Raw genomic sequence first — 18,034 nt, 5'->3', positions numbered from 1 at the left:
CCCAGCAGCATGCTCTCTTACTCTTCCAAACTGCTTGGATGTGCAAGGTAGATGGAAAGTGAAAGCCTGGTCCTACCTGAGGAAATTATCTTCAGCACCCGACGTCAGTACACCTGTGGCTGAAGGTGTATCTGAAAAGACATCAACAAGCAGGCTCCCAGCACCAGAGGGTGCAGAGCTTAACGTGGGGGCCGCTCGTAGACCAAGAAGGTCTGCTGATGGAGAAGGAGTTGACTGTAGATAGGAAACATAGAAAAAAGACACAATAGATATGAGCAGATGGCTATGGTCTATGAGAGGCCTGTTTATGCAATTCATCCTAGAGTAAGTCATAAAAAAAGCCTAAGCCTGAGGTCCCAGATTTAATCTGATAAAACATATTCAGCCATTTTATAATTCGTGTGAAGGAAGGCAGGCATTCCCATTACCAGCACATTGCCCTTTCAGGGGTGTCTTGCGGTATACACATACCACTGTGCTAGGGGTCGGCTCTACCCCTCCATTGACTTCTGTGTTCTGGTCTTTCTTGCCCTCCTCCAGATCGCTTACGGCATTGGGGCCCTTCTTCTTTTTCAGTTTGTTCAGAATCGAGGATTCTCGCTCTGGAAAGGGAGGCATCTCCTCCAGGACGGTGGCCTACAATAGCAAGAAACAGTGGTCAGTCAACACTGTGCATTGGTCAGTAAGAGGATTAAAGTGAAAGCAGCATGAATGAGAAACAGGAAATATAGGAGAAAGAGAAATGGGGCAACAGTTAATGTTAATGTTAAAGGACATTTGTACCGCGCACTATCACCACCGAAGTGGTCCCCTGGCGCTCTGGCGGCTCTGAAAAAGGGGAGGAGAGGGGGTGGGTTAGTGGGAATAAGCTAGAAAAATGCAAGAGAGCAGTGATGTGGTGTTGACAGCCTCAGCCCGGTGGGTCAGTTGGCTGGGCTTCGGGTGTTTTATGGTCCGTAGTCGTTGTGTGCTGTTGTGCAAGTCTATGTGTGATTTGTTTTGTTGTTGCATTGTTGTGAAGTTTGTGTGGATTGCTGCGTTTTAGGCTTGTGGTTGTGTTTGGTTATAGTTTGAGAGGTGTATGCAGAGGGATGGAATTGTTAGTTGGTTGGTTATTTGGCATTGCTGTCCTTGCAATTGTGGGATTCCATCTAGGTGTGGCACATGCTAACAGTCACATTCCTGTCTAGATGCGACGCAAGCTAGGGTTCAGAATCCTGAGTGTGGTGCATGCTAACAGTCCTATTTCTATCTAGATTTGATGCAAGCTAGGTTCAGAATTCTAAGTGTGGTGCATGCTAAGAATCACATATGCTAACAGTCACATTTCAGAAATTCCATCTAAGTGTGGCACATGCTAACAATCATATTTCTATATAGGTGCAACGCGGGCCAAGCTTGAGAATTCCATCTAGGTGAGGCACATGCTAACAATCACATTTCTGTCTAGATTTGGCGCAGACTAAACTTGAGAGTTCCATCTAAGTGTGGCATATGCTAACAATCAAATTTCTGTCTAAATTTGGCGCAGACTAAACAGTGATGAAAACACTTCTATCAGGAGAAAAAGGAACTGAAAAGCAGGTAGGAGAAACAGCGCTGGCATGAGAAAGAGGAACAGAGCGAGAGCAGAAGTGAGGAGAAACAACAATGGAAAAAGGTAAAAGCGAGAAAGCACCTGTGATGCAAACAGTAGAGAGGGAATCGGAATAAGAGCAATACTGAAAAGAGAATCTGTATGAGAAAGAGCGGGAAGCTGAGCCTTGAACAGCAGTTGGGCGAGAGAGCAAGCATTAGAGAGGAAGGGGTCTATGAATGAGGAGAAAAAGCATCAGCTGGGCAGAGAGCAGCAAAGACGACAAAAAGCCTAGTAAAAATTGTAAGCCACTCAGCTTTGTGACCAATGTAATCTGTGACAAAGCCCCCTACCTGACTTTGGGAACCTGGAGTGGAGTGGTGAGAGGGCCAGGTGCCACCCCCAACTAGTGTATATTGGGCACATGGGAATCCAAAGATGGACCTCACTGGATTTCCAGCCTAAGGCAGGGGACAGTCACAGGGATATGAACACCCATCTGTACCCCTATTCAAAGAGCAGATCACTGAAAGGAGAACTTATAGAGCTCTCTGTGCCATCCCCTAATGGGACCCTCACAGAGACTCATTCCCATCAGGCAACTGACCAGATCAGAACATCCAGAATTAGAGTGGAGGTCTCCTCTTTTAAGAAATCAAAGTTGCATCAGTTTACAGTCCCATACAAGTAGGGATATATATTTTCCGTTCCTAACATGGCGCCGGACCAGCCTTCCCACACTTTGATGCACACATGTGTAACCAAAGGATGTCTCATGGTCAAAAACCTGCATGTTAGCCTGGAAGAGATGACTTGCACGAAGGCGAACACAAGCGATAAAGAGAGCGAGAACAGTGTAAACCCGTTCCCCTAATTAACAGATGACTTGCAGACTTCCGATTCGCACACCAGAAGAAAGGGGAGACCCAGACTCAGGCAGGCAGTTGCGGCAAGGCTTCCAGAGAGAGGAAGGGAGACTCCATACTGTCATGATTTTCATCATACCTTGAATGCCGGAAAATAACCTCCACCTCAAAAGCGGTTTAAATGCCCACATGGTGCTGTGGCAGGTTTTGATGCAGAGAACAGTGCTGTACCCGAAGCAAGGTTCTGGAGAAAGTTGGGTCGCTGTGTCTCAGTGCAAAAGAAACTACTACTGCCGAGCACCTGACAGGCTAACTATAGTTTGAGGAACCAGGAATGAGACGCAGACACAGAGGACTCATGGTGATGGTTATACACTTTTATTAAATAATAAAAGGGGGTTGGAAAATGCCTCACTGTGCCTAATCTAGGAGGAATTTCCCTACCTCAACTAAAAAACAAGAGATCTGTCCCGTGACAAGATGTCCAAAGCAAAAAGGTCCTCTGTCCAAAATCCTATCCTAGCTCTCTCACTTTAAAAGTAACTCTATGGTGTTAAGGGTATTTTCTTTGACTGGAAAGTGCCTCTATGTTCAAGTTCAACAAAAAGGTATACATCCAACAAAAGTTCCAAATGGATAATGTTCACTGTTCCAGGGAATGAAATGAATCCCTTCCCCAGGTTTCTCTCCACCAAAACAGAAGTTCAAAAGAATAAACCAACAGGATAACCCCATCTTGGTGTTGCAATCCACTCCAGGGGCAACAACTCCCTTCCCCAGGTCCTTTCCACATTCAACGCAATTCAAAATCTTAAGGGCATGAGACTTCGTTGGGATTTTCTTTTCAAAATACCACAAATGCAATTCAAAATCTTAAGGGGATGAGTCTTCCTTGGGATTCTCCTTTCACAATACCAACACTTGGGTGCGGGTCCCAGACTCGCAAAACACCTGGTATACTCTCCTGCCAGGTTCTCTCATATAGTTCCTCTTATCATTGGTGTGTTTGTCTCTCCCCAAATACTGGGACTGTGAAAGTCAGTTTGTGATGTAAGCCGTAGGAAATTTGTCTCCCTTTCCAATTAGTGAATGCCTTCTCCAGCTCCCTCCCGGGGCCCAGACCTTCAACTGTGGGCTCACCGGCTTTAGGACGGCGTCCTTGGCTTCACCGACCCCACTGGGGTCCTTTTCTGCTTACGCTCTCCCTCTCCACTTCGAGCAGCGCGACTCTGCAATGGGGGCGGTCTTTGTGTCACTCCAGCTTCCCTTGCCGGTGCAAAGCTTTCCTCGCGTCCCGCTTCAGTGTCTCTCCTGCCAGCGGGAATGCATCTACGGTCCAGACACTGCCTTCCCCTTTCTTCATGCCGCTTCTCTGCCTCCCTTACCGCCTCCTGGATTCCCAGCCCGAGCTGGGAAAGTCTTCTCCATGGTTCTACCGCATCTTCGTTCTTGCCTGTCCTTCTGACAGCTTGGCTTCCCCGGCAGCGGCTAGCCGATTTGATCTCTCCATTGATCTCAGCTGTTCCATCTTTGAATTCCTGCTTCAAGGAAGCGAGTTGCTCCGAGACAATCAGCTTCCTTGAGAAGCCTACGGGCATTCTCGCTCCTAGACCCCTTGTATCCTCTGCGCAGGTGGCCAGGGAAAGACCTTCGCTATTGGATCCCGACCCTGGGGCCGGAGAAGCGAGGGAGAAGTACCTTAGCGGAGGGTCCTTGGGAACTGGGAGTGGGTGCCCTTGGGCAAGACGTGGTATACCACTTTCCTTAATGAAAACCAGCCCAATCCTTCTCCAAACTTTATGGGTTATTGTAAACCAGCTTCCCTTATTTTCCCTCAATCACACCATTCTAGTACTGGGACGAGGAAGAGAGGACGGAGTTATACACACCAACATGCAGCTATGCCTCTCTGGTACTGAGAAGAGGAAGAGGGCCTCAGAGGAATACCATTGCAAAGACCATGCATGTCTCATTAATAAGCATAACTATAGTCAAGCAATTGAAAGAGGACTCAGACCTGCAGCTCACTAAAAAGCCATAGGTATATAAAAGATGGGAAGCCAAGAGAGTAGAGAGGAGGAGAGAAAGATGAGATACTGCTGTGAGCTGACGTATGCAGAGCTGCTGCGTGACAAGCACTGGAATTCCAGGGATTGCAGAACCTGGCGGTCTGGATTGGTATGGCATGGGAACAGGAGTTCTCTGGAGCAACTGCAAGGCAAGAGAAGGCGGCATGCTAAAGGGCCGGTTTTCTATCGAAGAGGCAGAGTGTTCTTTCTCCCATGGCACTGCGAGAGCACTGGAGTGTCTCAAGAGTAAACCCTGGGGGCAGTAAAGTAGAATCGTGGCCAGTGCGATATGCGTGAAGCCTGCGTAGGAAGACAGTGAGTTTTCAGAGACCAGGAAACCCAGTGTGAACTGACCGTGAGCGCTGTGAAGGAAACTTTGATTGTTAAAGTACATCTTGTATTGGAGTGGTTGCGTGGCTCTGAAAGGAGCAGAAAACGTTTTTGAAAGTCGCTGTCTGAACTGTCTAAAATACACATTGTATTGGAGTGACTGCGTGGGTCTGACAAGAGCAGGGCATATCTTTGAATGTCTAGGTCTGAATTGTTCATTGACTAAACAATTAAGTAAAGTGTTAAAGTGATCGTGTGCCTTGTGAAACGAGAAGGAATGGTTTTGAAAGGTTCCAACGGACATTTCCGTTGCGTAAAGAAGAAGAAATCTTAAGTGCATAAGGATATTTAAACACCGAACTGAATCAAAGTAAAACAGATATCTTTTGAATACCGAAATGAATGCAAGTAAACCAAAGGAAAGTAAAACCAGAACTTTTGAATTTTGAACCTACTAAAACTGAAGTTGAAACTGAGCAAGAGTGAAATAGAAATTAATTGAATGGAATGAAACCAAGTCAAACTGATGACAGGAGTGTTGTTGGAAGCAGTCCATCCGGGTGCGGCTTGACAGCATTCTGGTATTTGCACGCTCCCCCCACGCTCCTAGGTGCTTTCCTCTAGCCCCCTCTACTCTGCAATGGCACTTCTCTGTGTCGAGCTGCTGAATCACTGCGCTGCCAGAAGTCGCCAGGCTGGTGTTGGATCATTAACGGGTGGATTTGTGGACCTGCTGGAGAGATTCGCAACAATCGCTTCCTGGTATCCTTCTCTCTGTTTTTCTGATAGCTATGCTTATTGTACCACATGCTCCAACACAGGGCCGTACTATTCGAGGAGGGGTTTCCTGCAACTGCCTACTTGCTGCAACTCTCCAGGTTTGAGTTCTGTGTGGCAGTGCAGTTTACATGCTGAGATTGAATGGTGATAAGTATGCCCTTAAGACCTGCTACGTGATAAGTGTGCCTTTGGAGTGTCAGTCACTTACCCATTTTGACTGACGGTATACCTGTATCCGTTCCTTTGTCTTGCATCTATTTGCCAGCCCCCTCACCATAGGGATTGTAAGCTGGGGTCACGGTAGCTAGTGTGGAGGCTATTGAGTGTCGACTGCTGTGCTCATATCCCGTACCAAGTCCTACTATCAAGATGCTGATTACTAGACAGAGCAGCCCTTTAACTCCTCGTACAAATCAATTACTGAAAGTGGGAGCTGCTAGTGCTCGTAGGAGGAGACGTCTCCAAGGGACAAAAATACATACCTTTGAGGACAAAAATGGTAGTGTAAGAAATAAGATCCCGCTAATCATGACCCCAGTGGTCGGGCACCTCGTATTAAACCTGTAGCTCCTTGCCTATTTGTTTACACCCTGGCACTGATATGGGAGAGACAGACGCTATATTGCCTGGAGATATTTTGGGGCTCTGTTCTACCCAATGGCAGCAAGTAAGAGATGCTATTATTGCTGACCTAATTCAGTGCAGAAATTTCTATGACTTTGGCCTGTGAGTTGACCTGGTGGATAAATTTGTGACGCTGGTGAGTACTGTCATGTTGGACAATTCATAACAAATTGATCCACCTTTGGATAGAGAAGCGTCTAACAATATCTCTCAAGGCCCATTGCAGCCCTTTGAAATCTCAGCATTAAATGTATTTCAAGTGGCTGAGCTGCTAGAACAAAGTTCAGGGTCCGAGGAGAGAGCTAGTCAGGCTGAGCTGAATTTTGCTGCTATACGGGAGTCATTGAAATCTGAAAAGACTATCCAATTCCACCCTAACACCCTGGGATTTATCTCCATCTGGAGCGACTGTAAGGCAAGTTCATGTCGGGCCTCTGATGTCTGATGCTGAATTGTGACTTAGTGTTTCCATTGTTGATCTCCAGTCTTCTGCAAAATCTAAACCCATCTCATCTAAGGTCTTGCATCTGAGTAAATCACAGTTACGATTTATTGTAGATGGGTCTCTGAGAGAACTGGTCTTAGACTGAAGAAACCTTGTTATCACCAAAGTTACTGCTCCATCTGGGCATGAACCAAGGGATGCCCTTAGGAATAAGGTACTGGGCAGGTTGCAACAAAGTGCAGGGCCAGGGATTATTAGAAGCACTGACCTAAAGGTTTTGTTGAGACGGAAGACTGATGGATGGTGTACTCAAACCAATAGGGACTGCATAATTATTGGTTGTGGTTGTATCAAACTTCCCAGCTTTTTAGCTAACTGTTATGTTAATGTTAAAGGATATTTGTACCGCACACTATCACCACCGCAGTGGTTCCCTGGCGCTGCGTCATTTTTTTATGAATAAGTCATCTGAACTTAAACTCATTGTAGAACGTGGATAGCGCATACCTTTGTCCCAAACTGGGTCTGATGCCTAGTAGACTTTTTGCTCGATATTATAATCTTATTTCTTTACTTTATTGTTATGTGTTTGTCTGCACCCTTAAGCCTCAGGGTCCTGTGGTGCACAATATAAATTAGTAAAAGAATGATAAGTGCATTTTTTTTATTTGATATGATTAAAATGTGATCTTTCAAATGCATCCATAAAAATACACAGTTCATTCTTAAATATGAGATTATACAGAATTGTAAAATTTGTATACAAAAAACAATTCAAATGGTTAATAACTGAATCTAACAGAAATACAAAATAATCACTGGAATCAATACTTATTTATATATACTTTGCTGTGGTAAAAAATATTTCATGACCAGAACTCATTCTAATCCAAATAGCATCCGAAGAGGGCGAGCAAGTGATGTAAAAAAAAAAAAAAAATGACTAAGATATAAGAACAAAATATTTAAGCCACACATTCTGTTAGGATATGCTGCAATGTTTGCATTTTTTCCTGAGCAATTACAAAAGATACATATACCCAGACATGAGTCCCTTAGCAGTGAACGAGCAAAGTGAACTTCACCTGTATGTAACAAGTTCAAGCGGAAACGTAAGAACTGACCACGATATAGTGAATACGGATAACACTCCAAGTACTTTGGCAATACACCCATAGCCTTATCCTTAACCGAAAAGGTGGAGTGAAGGCGATAGTTTCTAGCTTTGTCTATCGTCTCAATCCAAACCGTTTCTCGAAGACGCTTTTTCACTGCCATTGGATTAACCTTAAAATCCAAGAGGCTTTTATCACACCTTTGCAGCATAGATTCTACAACTTGTTTCATCTGCAAAATTAACATGGAGAAATTAGCATTTAAAACACAACACACATCGTCATACTAGATTCCCTGGTGAAAAAAAGACTATTTTAACATACATAGTTAGAACTCACCAACTAAACCATGCCTAAAGGGATAGGGGACCCAATTCATATCTTAATGCGGGCATGGGCAGCGCCAATGCTAAATTCAATGTCCGTTTCCATATTCGGCACTCAAATATTCCCCAGGATAGCTCATAACAAACTGGTTCTATTTCAGAACCATAAAGTATGACCGGAACTTCCTTCCTTATGTAGAACTTAATTAGTGGTATTATAGAAAATGTGCAATATTTACCCGGGACCTTTTTAATTTTTATAAATTAGCAAATCTATCTTGGCCTCCAGATTTCCAATTAATTTCTGCATGCCAACATTTGCTAACATTGGAAAGTCAAGATAGACGACTTCTTCCTCAATTGAAACCTGAATTCTATCCACAAACCACTTACAATTAAGTCCTTTTTTTGGGCACTTAGTTAGATGTAAAATGCTGGATTTCTTTTGAATGACGACTAGGTCATTGAAGCAAGAATAGTCTCCCAAAAAAGTTAACATTTGTTGCAGACCAATTTTGGTCCTGTCAAGCAGGACCACATTATCAGCATATGCCATCCAGCATATGCTGTAATCACCTAGCTTAGGACTGGCAAATGCCACTTGTTTTAACGAGTCATCTAAATTGGCAAGTATAAATTAAACAGACAGGGGGCTATAATGCATCCCTGCCTAAGGCTTCGCAAAACAAAGTGAATTACTAAAGAAAAGAAGTGCTTCTGTTGTGAACTGTTTTGAACTTGGGGAAGGGAACCCCAGTGCTTCTGTTGTGAACATTTTTGAACTTGGGCAAGGGAACCCCAGTGCTTCTGTCTGTTGTGAACTGCCTTAACTTGGGAAAGGGAACCCCTGGTCCTGATTCACACTATTTCCTTTTTAGTCTACGGAGGATCATTTTGAGACTCTGTTGTGGAACTGTTCCACACTTAGGGAAGAGGGCTGAAAAGAAGCTGCGAGCTGGAAGAAGCTCAGAACTTTGGGTTGGTTGCTGACATTCCTACACACTGTACAGATTTAGTTGTGAGGGCAAGTATAGGTTTTGAACACAGACAGATTCTTCAGTTGAACGCTTTGACTCAGACTTTCCTTAGTTTTCTTTAGGTAGGGAAACCCCACCTTAGATTAAGACCTTTTTTCCATCTTGACATTTAAGTTAATGAAAGTGTTTATTTTGAATTTGAATCTTTTGTCTGTGTCCTCCTGCATGATGCCTTCACATCCTCCAAGCACTATCTTCATTGGGTAGTTCCCTTTCTTGTCTCAGTCTTTGTCATTTTGTTTGCTACAGAATATTGAAAGATACTGTCAGCGGGCTTTGCGGGCTGTTGAAGGGGATTATAAAAATATGCCATCAAGGCATGAGGAATGGAGGGGATATCCCTAAAAGGGAAAGGGGGCTACCACGTCTCATCTGATGATGCCTGTTCCTGCCCCTGAGGGGCGCCTGCCCTCATGTGATCCTCCCTCACGTAGCCCCTCCCAGGGTCAGGATCAGGTAGCGGTTGCCGTCCCCTGGCCACATGAGGAGAGGCTACTTCCGGAAAAGGAGTGATGACGTCATCAGATTCACCACAATGGCAATAGTCGTAGGTCCACCTATGTATTAATGCTTGTAAATCACGGGCGTACGATAAACTTTAGATATTAACAATATCTTCCCTACACAGTTTATTACTAAACCTAAATGTGTTTGCCCTTGCAATATAGTGTCTTTTATACTTGTAAACAGAACCACATAAAAATGCTCTCACAATCTTTTTTTAGCATTTATTTATTTGTATTCTCTTATAGAAATAATATAGGAGCATTACAGATAGAAAAGTCAAGCAATATACAGTTCATAATTTTTAAGATGGATTTCCAAAATCTGCCCTGGTGGAGGATTTTGGGAGGGCACCACATTTATTGTAAACATGGAAGACACTTGAGAGGTTAGCCAAAACCCAATCAAGGTGAGCCAGCAGTCAGGGCGTGGTCTCAGGAAAAGTGTGTAGTAGTAGGGCTACAATTAGTCCATGCAGAGCAACACTTAATAATTCAAGTTAGATACTAGGATATAAAAGTAAAGTTATTTATTAGTCCTTTAATTACACACTAAGCATATAACAAGGGTCTTCTGAGATCAGGCAGAGGAGCAGTGCTTCACCGGACGAATCACTGGAGTCGATTCTGGTCAGCAACAGGGGTCGTCCTCGGGTAGTCAGCGGGCTGCTCTTCTTCGTAGAAGTCTTGGTTCCAATGATGATCTCTCAAACATTTGCAGGAGCCCTCTTTTATCCAAGATTCAAGTTTGGAGCAAGCCCAAGCCCACCAATGGATAAGGATCTGCTCCATTCAAACTGCCAGTGGTTGTCCAATCATGGAGAAACATTGGTCATCACATCCGTCCAGCAACAGACTTTCGGACGTCAGAGTATGTGGACAGGGGCCAGACTGTCCCAGCCCCCTCTTCTGGCTCACACACATAACCTTGACTGCTCTGCTTTCCCCAGGAAGTGGCTTTCCATATAAGGCATTTCCTGACATGCAAAGGCAGGAAGGCGGCCAAAGAACAATATGGCCAAAGAACAAGCGAAAAATCTCATGGCACGGCCATCTTAGCGGGCTAGCCCCTTTTAGTAGCCATTTTCTGTAAATTCAAACGTGCACAAGAAAAACATCACAAAACCGGTAAAAATCACACATCTGCCACCATCTTAGGTGCATTGTCAAAGTAACCAAAAAGCCATTATATAAAACGTTATAAGGTTATAAAGTATCCTATCTGCACTTCACTGTAAGGTGATGTGTGCAATTGTAAAAATACAAGAATTCATAAAGAGAGACAAAGGGGTCATTACGAGTTTGGCAGTATATGGTAAAAGTGGCAGTAACGGAATTACTGCCACATTTACCGTTCAGACAAATTATGAGTCGGCGGTAATACCGTCAATCGTAATTCCATCGACAGTTATTCCGCCGACTGTTATACAGTTGGCAGAATAACCGTTGGCAGAATTACCATCAAGAACACAAAAGCTGTACTACCATCATATTCAAAGTTGGGACATGGGGGTAATACTGCCGAAATTGCTGAAAACACAGCACTGTTACCTCCACCTTTCAGGTGGAGATAAATGCAGACGAGTGTCACAAATTAAGCCACAGGTGCACCCGATCCACTCAAGAGGGCTACATAAGGCACGCCATCCCCAAACACACTTTCCAACACCATGTTGCCAATAAACACTGCGCCTGGGATATACAGCTGCTCACGCTGCACATGGACCTACAGAGGCGGGATAATCAGCACAGGGTGCAGAGAGGAGGAGGAGGAGGATACGCCATGGCAGACGAGAGCCCATAGTCGGCGTTAAGCCCTCACCCTGGACCCTCACGGACATTAAGCTGGTAAGCCTATACCGGCTCAACAGGGAGGCCGTAAGTGAGCTGCTCATCATAATCCCGGGGGACATTGAGAGCAGGATTAACATCAGGACAGCTGTTCCCCCCGCTGCTAAAGCTAGAATCTGTCCTGCAATTCCAGAGAACTGCCACCTTTCAGCACTCTGTGGCCATGCTGCACGGCATGTCGCAGTCAACCTTTTCAATCAAGGTTGGACAGGTGCTGGAAGCACTCCTGCACTATGTGTCACAGTATCTCTCTCTGTCCACCACCCTGGCACAGGAACATGCCATGAAGGCACCGCTTTATGCTGTGGCATACATGACAATGTCATTGCAGCCCTGGACTGCACCCATGTGGTGGTCCCCCCAGGCACATGAAGCAGTGTACCACAACAGGACGTACTACCACTCACTGAACGTCCAGGTTACCTGCAATCCAGACTTCTACATCACACACTGCTTTGCCTGCTTCCCTGGTTCCACGGCCCTGCGCAATAGTATACTGCCTGGATACATGGAGAGGCGCAGAGGATAACCGACATGGATAGTGGGTGAGGACAAGTGCCATCACACAATGTCAATGTGCTGCACTACAGAAATGCATAGGCACAACAGCAAAATGAATGCCCTGACAAGGCCATGTACTTGCGGGACCTTCCCTCTCACAGCATAATTGACAGCCTACAACCCACAGGACTAGGACATGATGGTCAATGCTGTATAAATATGCATGTGAACATTAGCACAACAGCGACACACACACACACACACACACACACCCCCCCCCGATAATCATGGAAGAGAGGCAGATATCAGAAACCTACTGAGGTACAACTAAGCAAACATCAAGGCACATGCTTGAGAGCAACGTACAAGCCCAAAACAGGCACTAACAATGCAAATACTGCCCGTTTCCACATGCACATACTCTGATAGCAAGACATGCGGCGTGATGAGACTCATAATGCATGCACAGAATGTCCATCAACATGCTGAAGTACATGGCATGACATTCAAATCACTGCGGCTGACATCTTTGACCTTTCTCCTTGCAGGTGACTCTGGATACTGTGAAGGCATCATGAAGTATGACAAGGACAACAGATTTAAGACTCAAAATGAAGTAATTTAATAACTCAAATGTCAGGATGGTAGAAGGCCTAACTTGCCCTATGCTAAGATGGGATTTCCCAACCTGAACGAAACTAAGGACAGTCTGAGTCGAAGAGTTCAACTTAAAAGTCTGTTGTGTCCAACGCCCATGCTTGCCCTCATAACTAAAGCTAAACAATATGTAGGGATGTCAATAATCAAATAAATGGTCATCAAAACAAAGTTCTGAGATGCTTCAAACTCTTAGCTTCTTTTTCAGCTCCCCTTGCCCCAAGTTCAAGAAAGTTCCACAAAAGTCTCAGAATTATTTCTTTGCCACTCAAGGTAACAGTTCCACACAATCCTCGGGGTTCCATTCCCCAAGTTCTAAGTAGCATAGTTCAAAGAAAAATGGTCTTGAGGCTTCTTCTCAAGACAACAACTATAACTCCTCACGTCTCAGGGCTCCCTTACCCAAGACTTCAGCTCTGCCAAGTATACCCTTTTCAGTCTTTCAAACCACAAGATTCCTTCTTGGTTAATTCCACTGTCTTTTGGTTCTCACAGTTCAGGGCTCACTGGTCTAGGCGCAGTCAGACCACACGGTCCACCCATCACAGGTCATGCAACCAGGATCCCGCTCGTTGTTGGCCTCTTGGCCTTCGTGGACAATATTCACCCTTCTCTGGCTTCTCCTCTGTAGCCTCCTGGCTCTACTAGAGTAGGTCACACACCTGCCGCCAGCCTTTGGCCTTGCCGCACTGTATCTATCTGTAAAGGTCACTTTGTGGTGGTCTTGCTCTTGTCCCACCTTTATACGGCAGTCTTTCACACTGGTGCCCTTTTCTTGTGTGTTGTTGTATGGGCACTTTCCCTTTAGCTGTCTTTTGTTACTTGCTTTTCCCACAAGCTGTGCTTAGTTTAATATTCAACAAGCTTAATTGCGAGATGTATTCTGTTGATATTCACCAGATATTCAAAAGTGCTCAACTTCGAGTTTCATTCAGTTCGATGTTTAACAAATGCTCAATTTCAAGTTCCCATTTGGTTCGGTATTCAATATGCATTTAGTGTGTTTGTTTATTTTCAGGTTTTTCCTTCAGTTCGGTAAAGTATTATCTTTCTGCCACCTGCTATACATGCCCCCGGCTCCTAAGTGCCTCTCCCGACACTCACCGGTCTACTGCGTGGTTCCGCAGTGGCTTCCGCTGCTTTTCCCAGCCTCTTTGGGTAGTGGGCAAGCTGCTGCGAGCCCCGCTCGCACTTGGGGCTGGTCTTGGCCACGCTGGTTGCCCCGCTACTTCCTTCTTGACGCAGGCAGCATCCTGCTCTCTCCCGCAATCCCACGGCCCCAGCTCCTGGTTTCTTCGCCGCTGTGGCTCCTGCCCCTGCAACAGCCTAATGGCTCACCCCCCCACCCCCCCTAGGCTGGACAGGCTTTCTGGACTTTGTGCCAGCGTCCTAGTTCCTCCATAAAGCCCCACCACGGCTGCCTTATCCAAGCACGGTTGGCCCGCTGATCTCCTTTTCACAGGTCTCCCTGTCTCGCTCCTTGCTACCAATTCCGTCTCTCTTTATACACCTGCAACCTTTTGACAGGTTGCAGGTCTGTACTTCCTTCCAATTGGATTTGCCCGATTATGATTAAGAGGACATGCCTGACCTTCTCTACACGTTGCAGGCATCTTCCTCGTCCCTGTACCAAAGTGGTGACATGGCCTAGTGTGCATTACTCTCAGTCTCCTCTTCCTCGTCTCAGAACTGTCAAGCGTCACATGTGGGGAAATGAGGGGAACTGGTTTATAATAGCTCAAAAAGGTCAGAAGAGGGTTAGGTTGGTCGTCATGTCTCGCCTGTCCTACTCTTAAGTCTTTTTCACCCTCTTTCTGGTGCACCTGGACTGGTGATATCTCCCATCATTTTCTTGGTCAATGGGACATGGGTATCCCATAACTGCCTCTGGAATAGAGGGCTCTTTCTGGAAGGGAAATGCTGAATACCACGTCTCACCTGAGAACATCTCATTCCAAATCCCCAAGGACCCTCTACCCAGAAGATCCTCCCTCACTTCTCCACCCCCAGGGACAGGATCCAAAAGCAAATGCCTTTCCCTGACCACCTGCGCAGAGGATGCAAGGGAGTAGATGTGAGAACGCCCACAGGTTTCTCACAATACCCCCAGCTGCCGGGGCTCATGACACCTGTGCCGGATCCACAGACGCCACAGAAGGTGGCCTAAAATGACGCACACAGCAGGCCCAGGCTCTGTATTGAGCGGACCACCTTCGGCCTTCTGAAGGCCGTTTCCGCTGCCTAGCACTCATGTATAGGCCTGAAAAGGTTGGCAAAGGTGTGCTGGTCTGTGCCATGCGGCACACTATGTGATTCAGGTGGAATGTCCCTCTAACCCCCTGAAGTGTACATGCCACGCCCTGAGGATGCGGATACACTGCCTGTGGCTGGAGCAGTTGCACGTAGTGGTCAGGATGAGGTCAGAGCTGGATAAATAGTTCATCAGGAACTCATAGACAATTTTTTCTGAGCACATTTCTTTCAACATGCCTTGAACCACTGTATATATTGTCACATTAAGGATTAAACACATGTACACAAAAATAAATGTCCTGGCATTGCTTCAGGTGAACTAATGTTTAACAGGAAATTGTGCAGACACCCAACACATCCCTTCAGGCTCCACCTCCCCACAACACCATCCCCAACACACACTCCTCTCCTCCCCCAGCCCCACAACACCATCCCCAACACACCCTCCTCTCCTCCCCCACCGGCACAACACCATCCATATCACACCCTCCCCCACAACACCATCCCCAACACACCTTCCAGCCTCCGTAGAACACCATTCCTAACTCACCCTCCACCGCTCGCGCCTACACCATCCCCAACAACACCACCCCCACCCCAAACACACCTGTGTGCCTGATAACAAACAGTCGATCACTTTTGTGGCCTCTTCCCCTTACTGGTGTCCTCCAATACCTTTGGGGCTAGCACGTGTGCTGAGCGGCGCCTAGGGGTGCTGGCCAACGAGCCCTCTATGGGGGTAACAGAGCTGGATTCCCCAGACCCAGGCCCCCGGATGGGCTGAATGGTCAGCTGCATGTTGGCCTGCATGGCCTCGGCGAAGGCTGAGATGCCTTCAGTGAGCTCCCGCACCCTCTGACCATTGACAATCGGGGAGGCAGATGTTGCAGCAGCTTGATGTCGGTCGCAATCCATGGCCCTGAAAATCCTGCGGGTGGCACCCTGGACACAATCCCGGATGGCCTGGCGGTGGAGGACCTGTGCATCTGCCAGTGCATCCAGGTGCACCTGAAGCTTCTCCATCGCCGTCCAGTCTCCTCACGATTGGCTCATCATGTGTGGCTTGGAGAATGGGTTGAGGGCTGTGGAGAGGGCTAGGGCTGAAGCACGGTGACCCATAGGACCTGATGCCCAAGTCACCCCGTGAATCCTGCCCATGATGCTGGCTGCCCAGCTCAAGTTTCGAGTCCCTCTCATGGGCCTGTTGGACAGTGTCATGCACTGTGCCTCCTGGACAAATGTCAACAGCTGGTTCCGCCACCACATCCACATTGGCCGGCTGTAGGGGGCATTTGCAGGTTCCATGGGTGCAGTCCTAGTGGTCGTGTCCCCAATCAATGGCAATAAGAGCAGTACTTGCACTGGCACTGGCAGGTGTGGTGCAGCTGGACCCTGGTGTTGTATGCCGTCCCCTTTGCTGGCCGGTGCTGGGGTGGTTGCAGTTGGTTTAGAGCTGGAGGCACGGTCATGGGAGGCTGTGAGCATGTTGTGTGAACAATGGCATGCTGTCAGTCAACATGCATACTGGTACCTTGGCTTACTAGTTACACATGCTACATGGTTGAGGGACATCACCACACTTGTGTATTGTAGTGCATGGTCGTTTGCAGTCCATTGCCTATGACCACAGTAAGTTGGGCGCAGTGGCTGCTGAGAGTGAACATCCCATTGATCGGAGCCCTTTTCCCCTCATGCTGCCAAAAAGGCCATTCCATGAGGTGGGGGTGGGGTGGAGGGAGTCCACTATGGCACTTGACCTTTCTCAGCACACATGGGTGCTGCACAGGGCTGGCCATAGCTGTGATCCTGCCCGGGGCGATGTAACAGTGATTTATGTGTGTCCCCCCGCCCCCCCTGGGTTCGCGCGGAGGGGCATGACTGTGCACCTAGCATCGGGGCTCCATTTCAGTGTTTTACTCCCCGTTCCCATGCTGGAGCAGGGAGAACAACATTTCAATAGGGTGATGTTGCTACACCAGCAAGAAGCAGCTGTCCCATGCTGGTCTCGCATCAGCACCCTATTATAATGACATGTACCCTGTTCCCGTGCTGGAACACCCAGCGCCAGCATTTTGTTTCAATATGGGGGCATTCACCCGCCACGCAAGCTTGTAGGAGCCCTTTAATAATGCCCCTGAGCTGCCGTACACCTGCCACTCAAGCTTTTGGGGGCCCTTTAATGATTCCCCTGAGCTGCCGTGGCAGAGTGGCCTTTGGGGGCTTGATGTAGCGCCCTGGCCTTGAAGACAGCCCTGATGGTGCACATGGTGGCATGTGCACCCGTGCACATTCATACTGCAGTGCATGGCTATATGAACAGTTGCCCACCTACACATGCATGCAGTGACGGCACTGCACAGGGAACATTGATCACACACACACACACACACACACACACACACGATTGGTCCTGGTTGCTGTCCGGCCTCAGCTCCACCAATTCCCTCCATGTCTAGGATGGAGCTGGCCTTTTCCTCCCATGAGGTGAGGGCGAGGCGCTCCATGGTGCCACCGCCAGTGGCCAGTGACTCCTGTTGGTGTTGTGACAGGAGGCTGCACACCCTGACCTTGAGGTCGTTCTACCTCATTCGACAGTCCTCCCCATCCCGGGGGACTGTGCCCTCAGCTGACACTTTCTGGGAGATGGATGTCCAGATGTTATGTTACTTGCCATTTATATAGCGCCTTATGTATCATTGGTATGATCTCAAAGCGCTGGTAGGTTGAACGCCCTCGGGAACCATAGTTCAAGTCAGTAGAGAGAAAAAGAGTCATAAGGTGTGTGTGTGCACCCGATATGGGTGCAGCCGGTGTGGCAGTCGGATGATAGCTGCTTCTTAGCGGTAGGTGTGGTGGTTGGGAGGTCAGGTATGTGTGTTCATTCTGGAGAGATAACGCCCTGACTGATTTGTGGCTGCGTTAGGCCTGAGGACACGCTTAAGCTAGCGGTGTGTGCTAGCTGGTTGTGTCTTATTAGGATGATGAGGAGTATGTGGCGGGTGTTGGTATGAACAGCTATACAGAATGTGTCATAGTATCGCTGTGTTCGAGTTGAATGTTGGTGTATAGGAGAGAGTAAGCGTGGTAGTGTAATATGGTGC

The 18,034-nt window shown here is 47.1% G+C and overlaps 1 protein-coding gene across 2 annotated transcripts in view; it reads right to left on the bottom strand.

The window, feature by feature from the left end:
- Window positions 1–18,034, bottom strand: part of AP2A1 (adaptor related protein complex 2 subunit alpha 1) — an 891,085-nt gene that overhangs the window by 225,201 nt on the left and 647,850 nt on the right. For both annotated transcript variants that reach the window (XM_069605316.1, XM_069605324.1), the window contains exons 14-15: window positions 472–636; window positions 77–234 (exon numbers count right to left, since the gene is read on the bottom strand). In XM_069605316.1, the coding sequence (XP_069461417.1) occupies window positions 77–234; window positions 472–636 (323 nt within the window). The remainder of the gene's footprint in view (window positions 1–76; window positions 235–471; window positions 637–18,034) is intronic.

The sequence above is a fragment of the Ambystoma mexicanum genome, chromosome 1p (assembly GCF_040938575.1).
Source record: "Ambystoma mexicanum isolate Mex_15411 chromosome 1p, UKY_AmexF1_1, whole genome shotgun sequence".
Lineage (NCBI taxonomy): Eukaryota > Metazoa > Chordata > Amphibia > Caudata > Ambystomatidae > Ambystoma > Ambystoma mexicanum.
The sequence above is the reverse complement of the archived record's forward strand: the minus strand, read 5'-3'. Positions and strand labels throughout refer to the sequence as shown.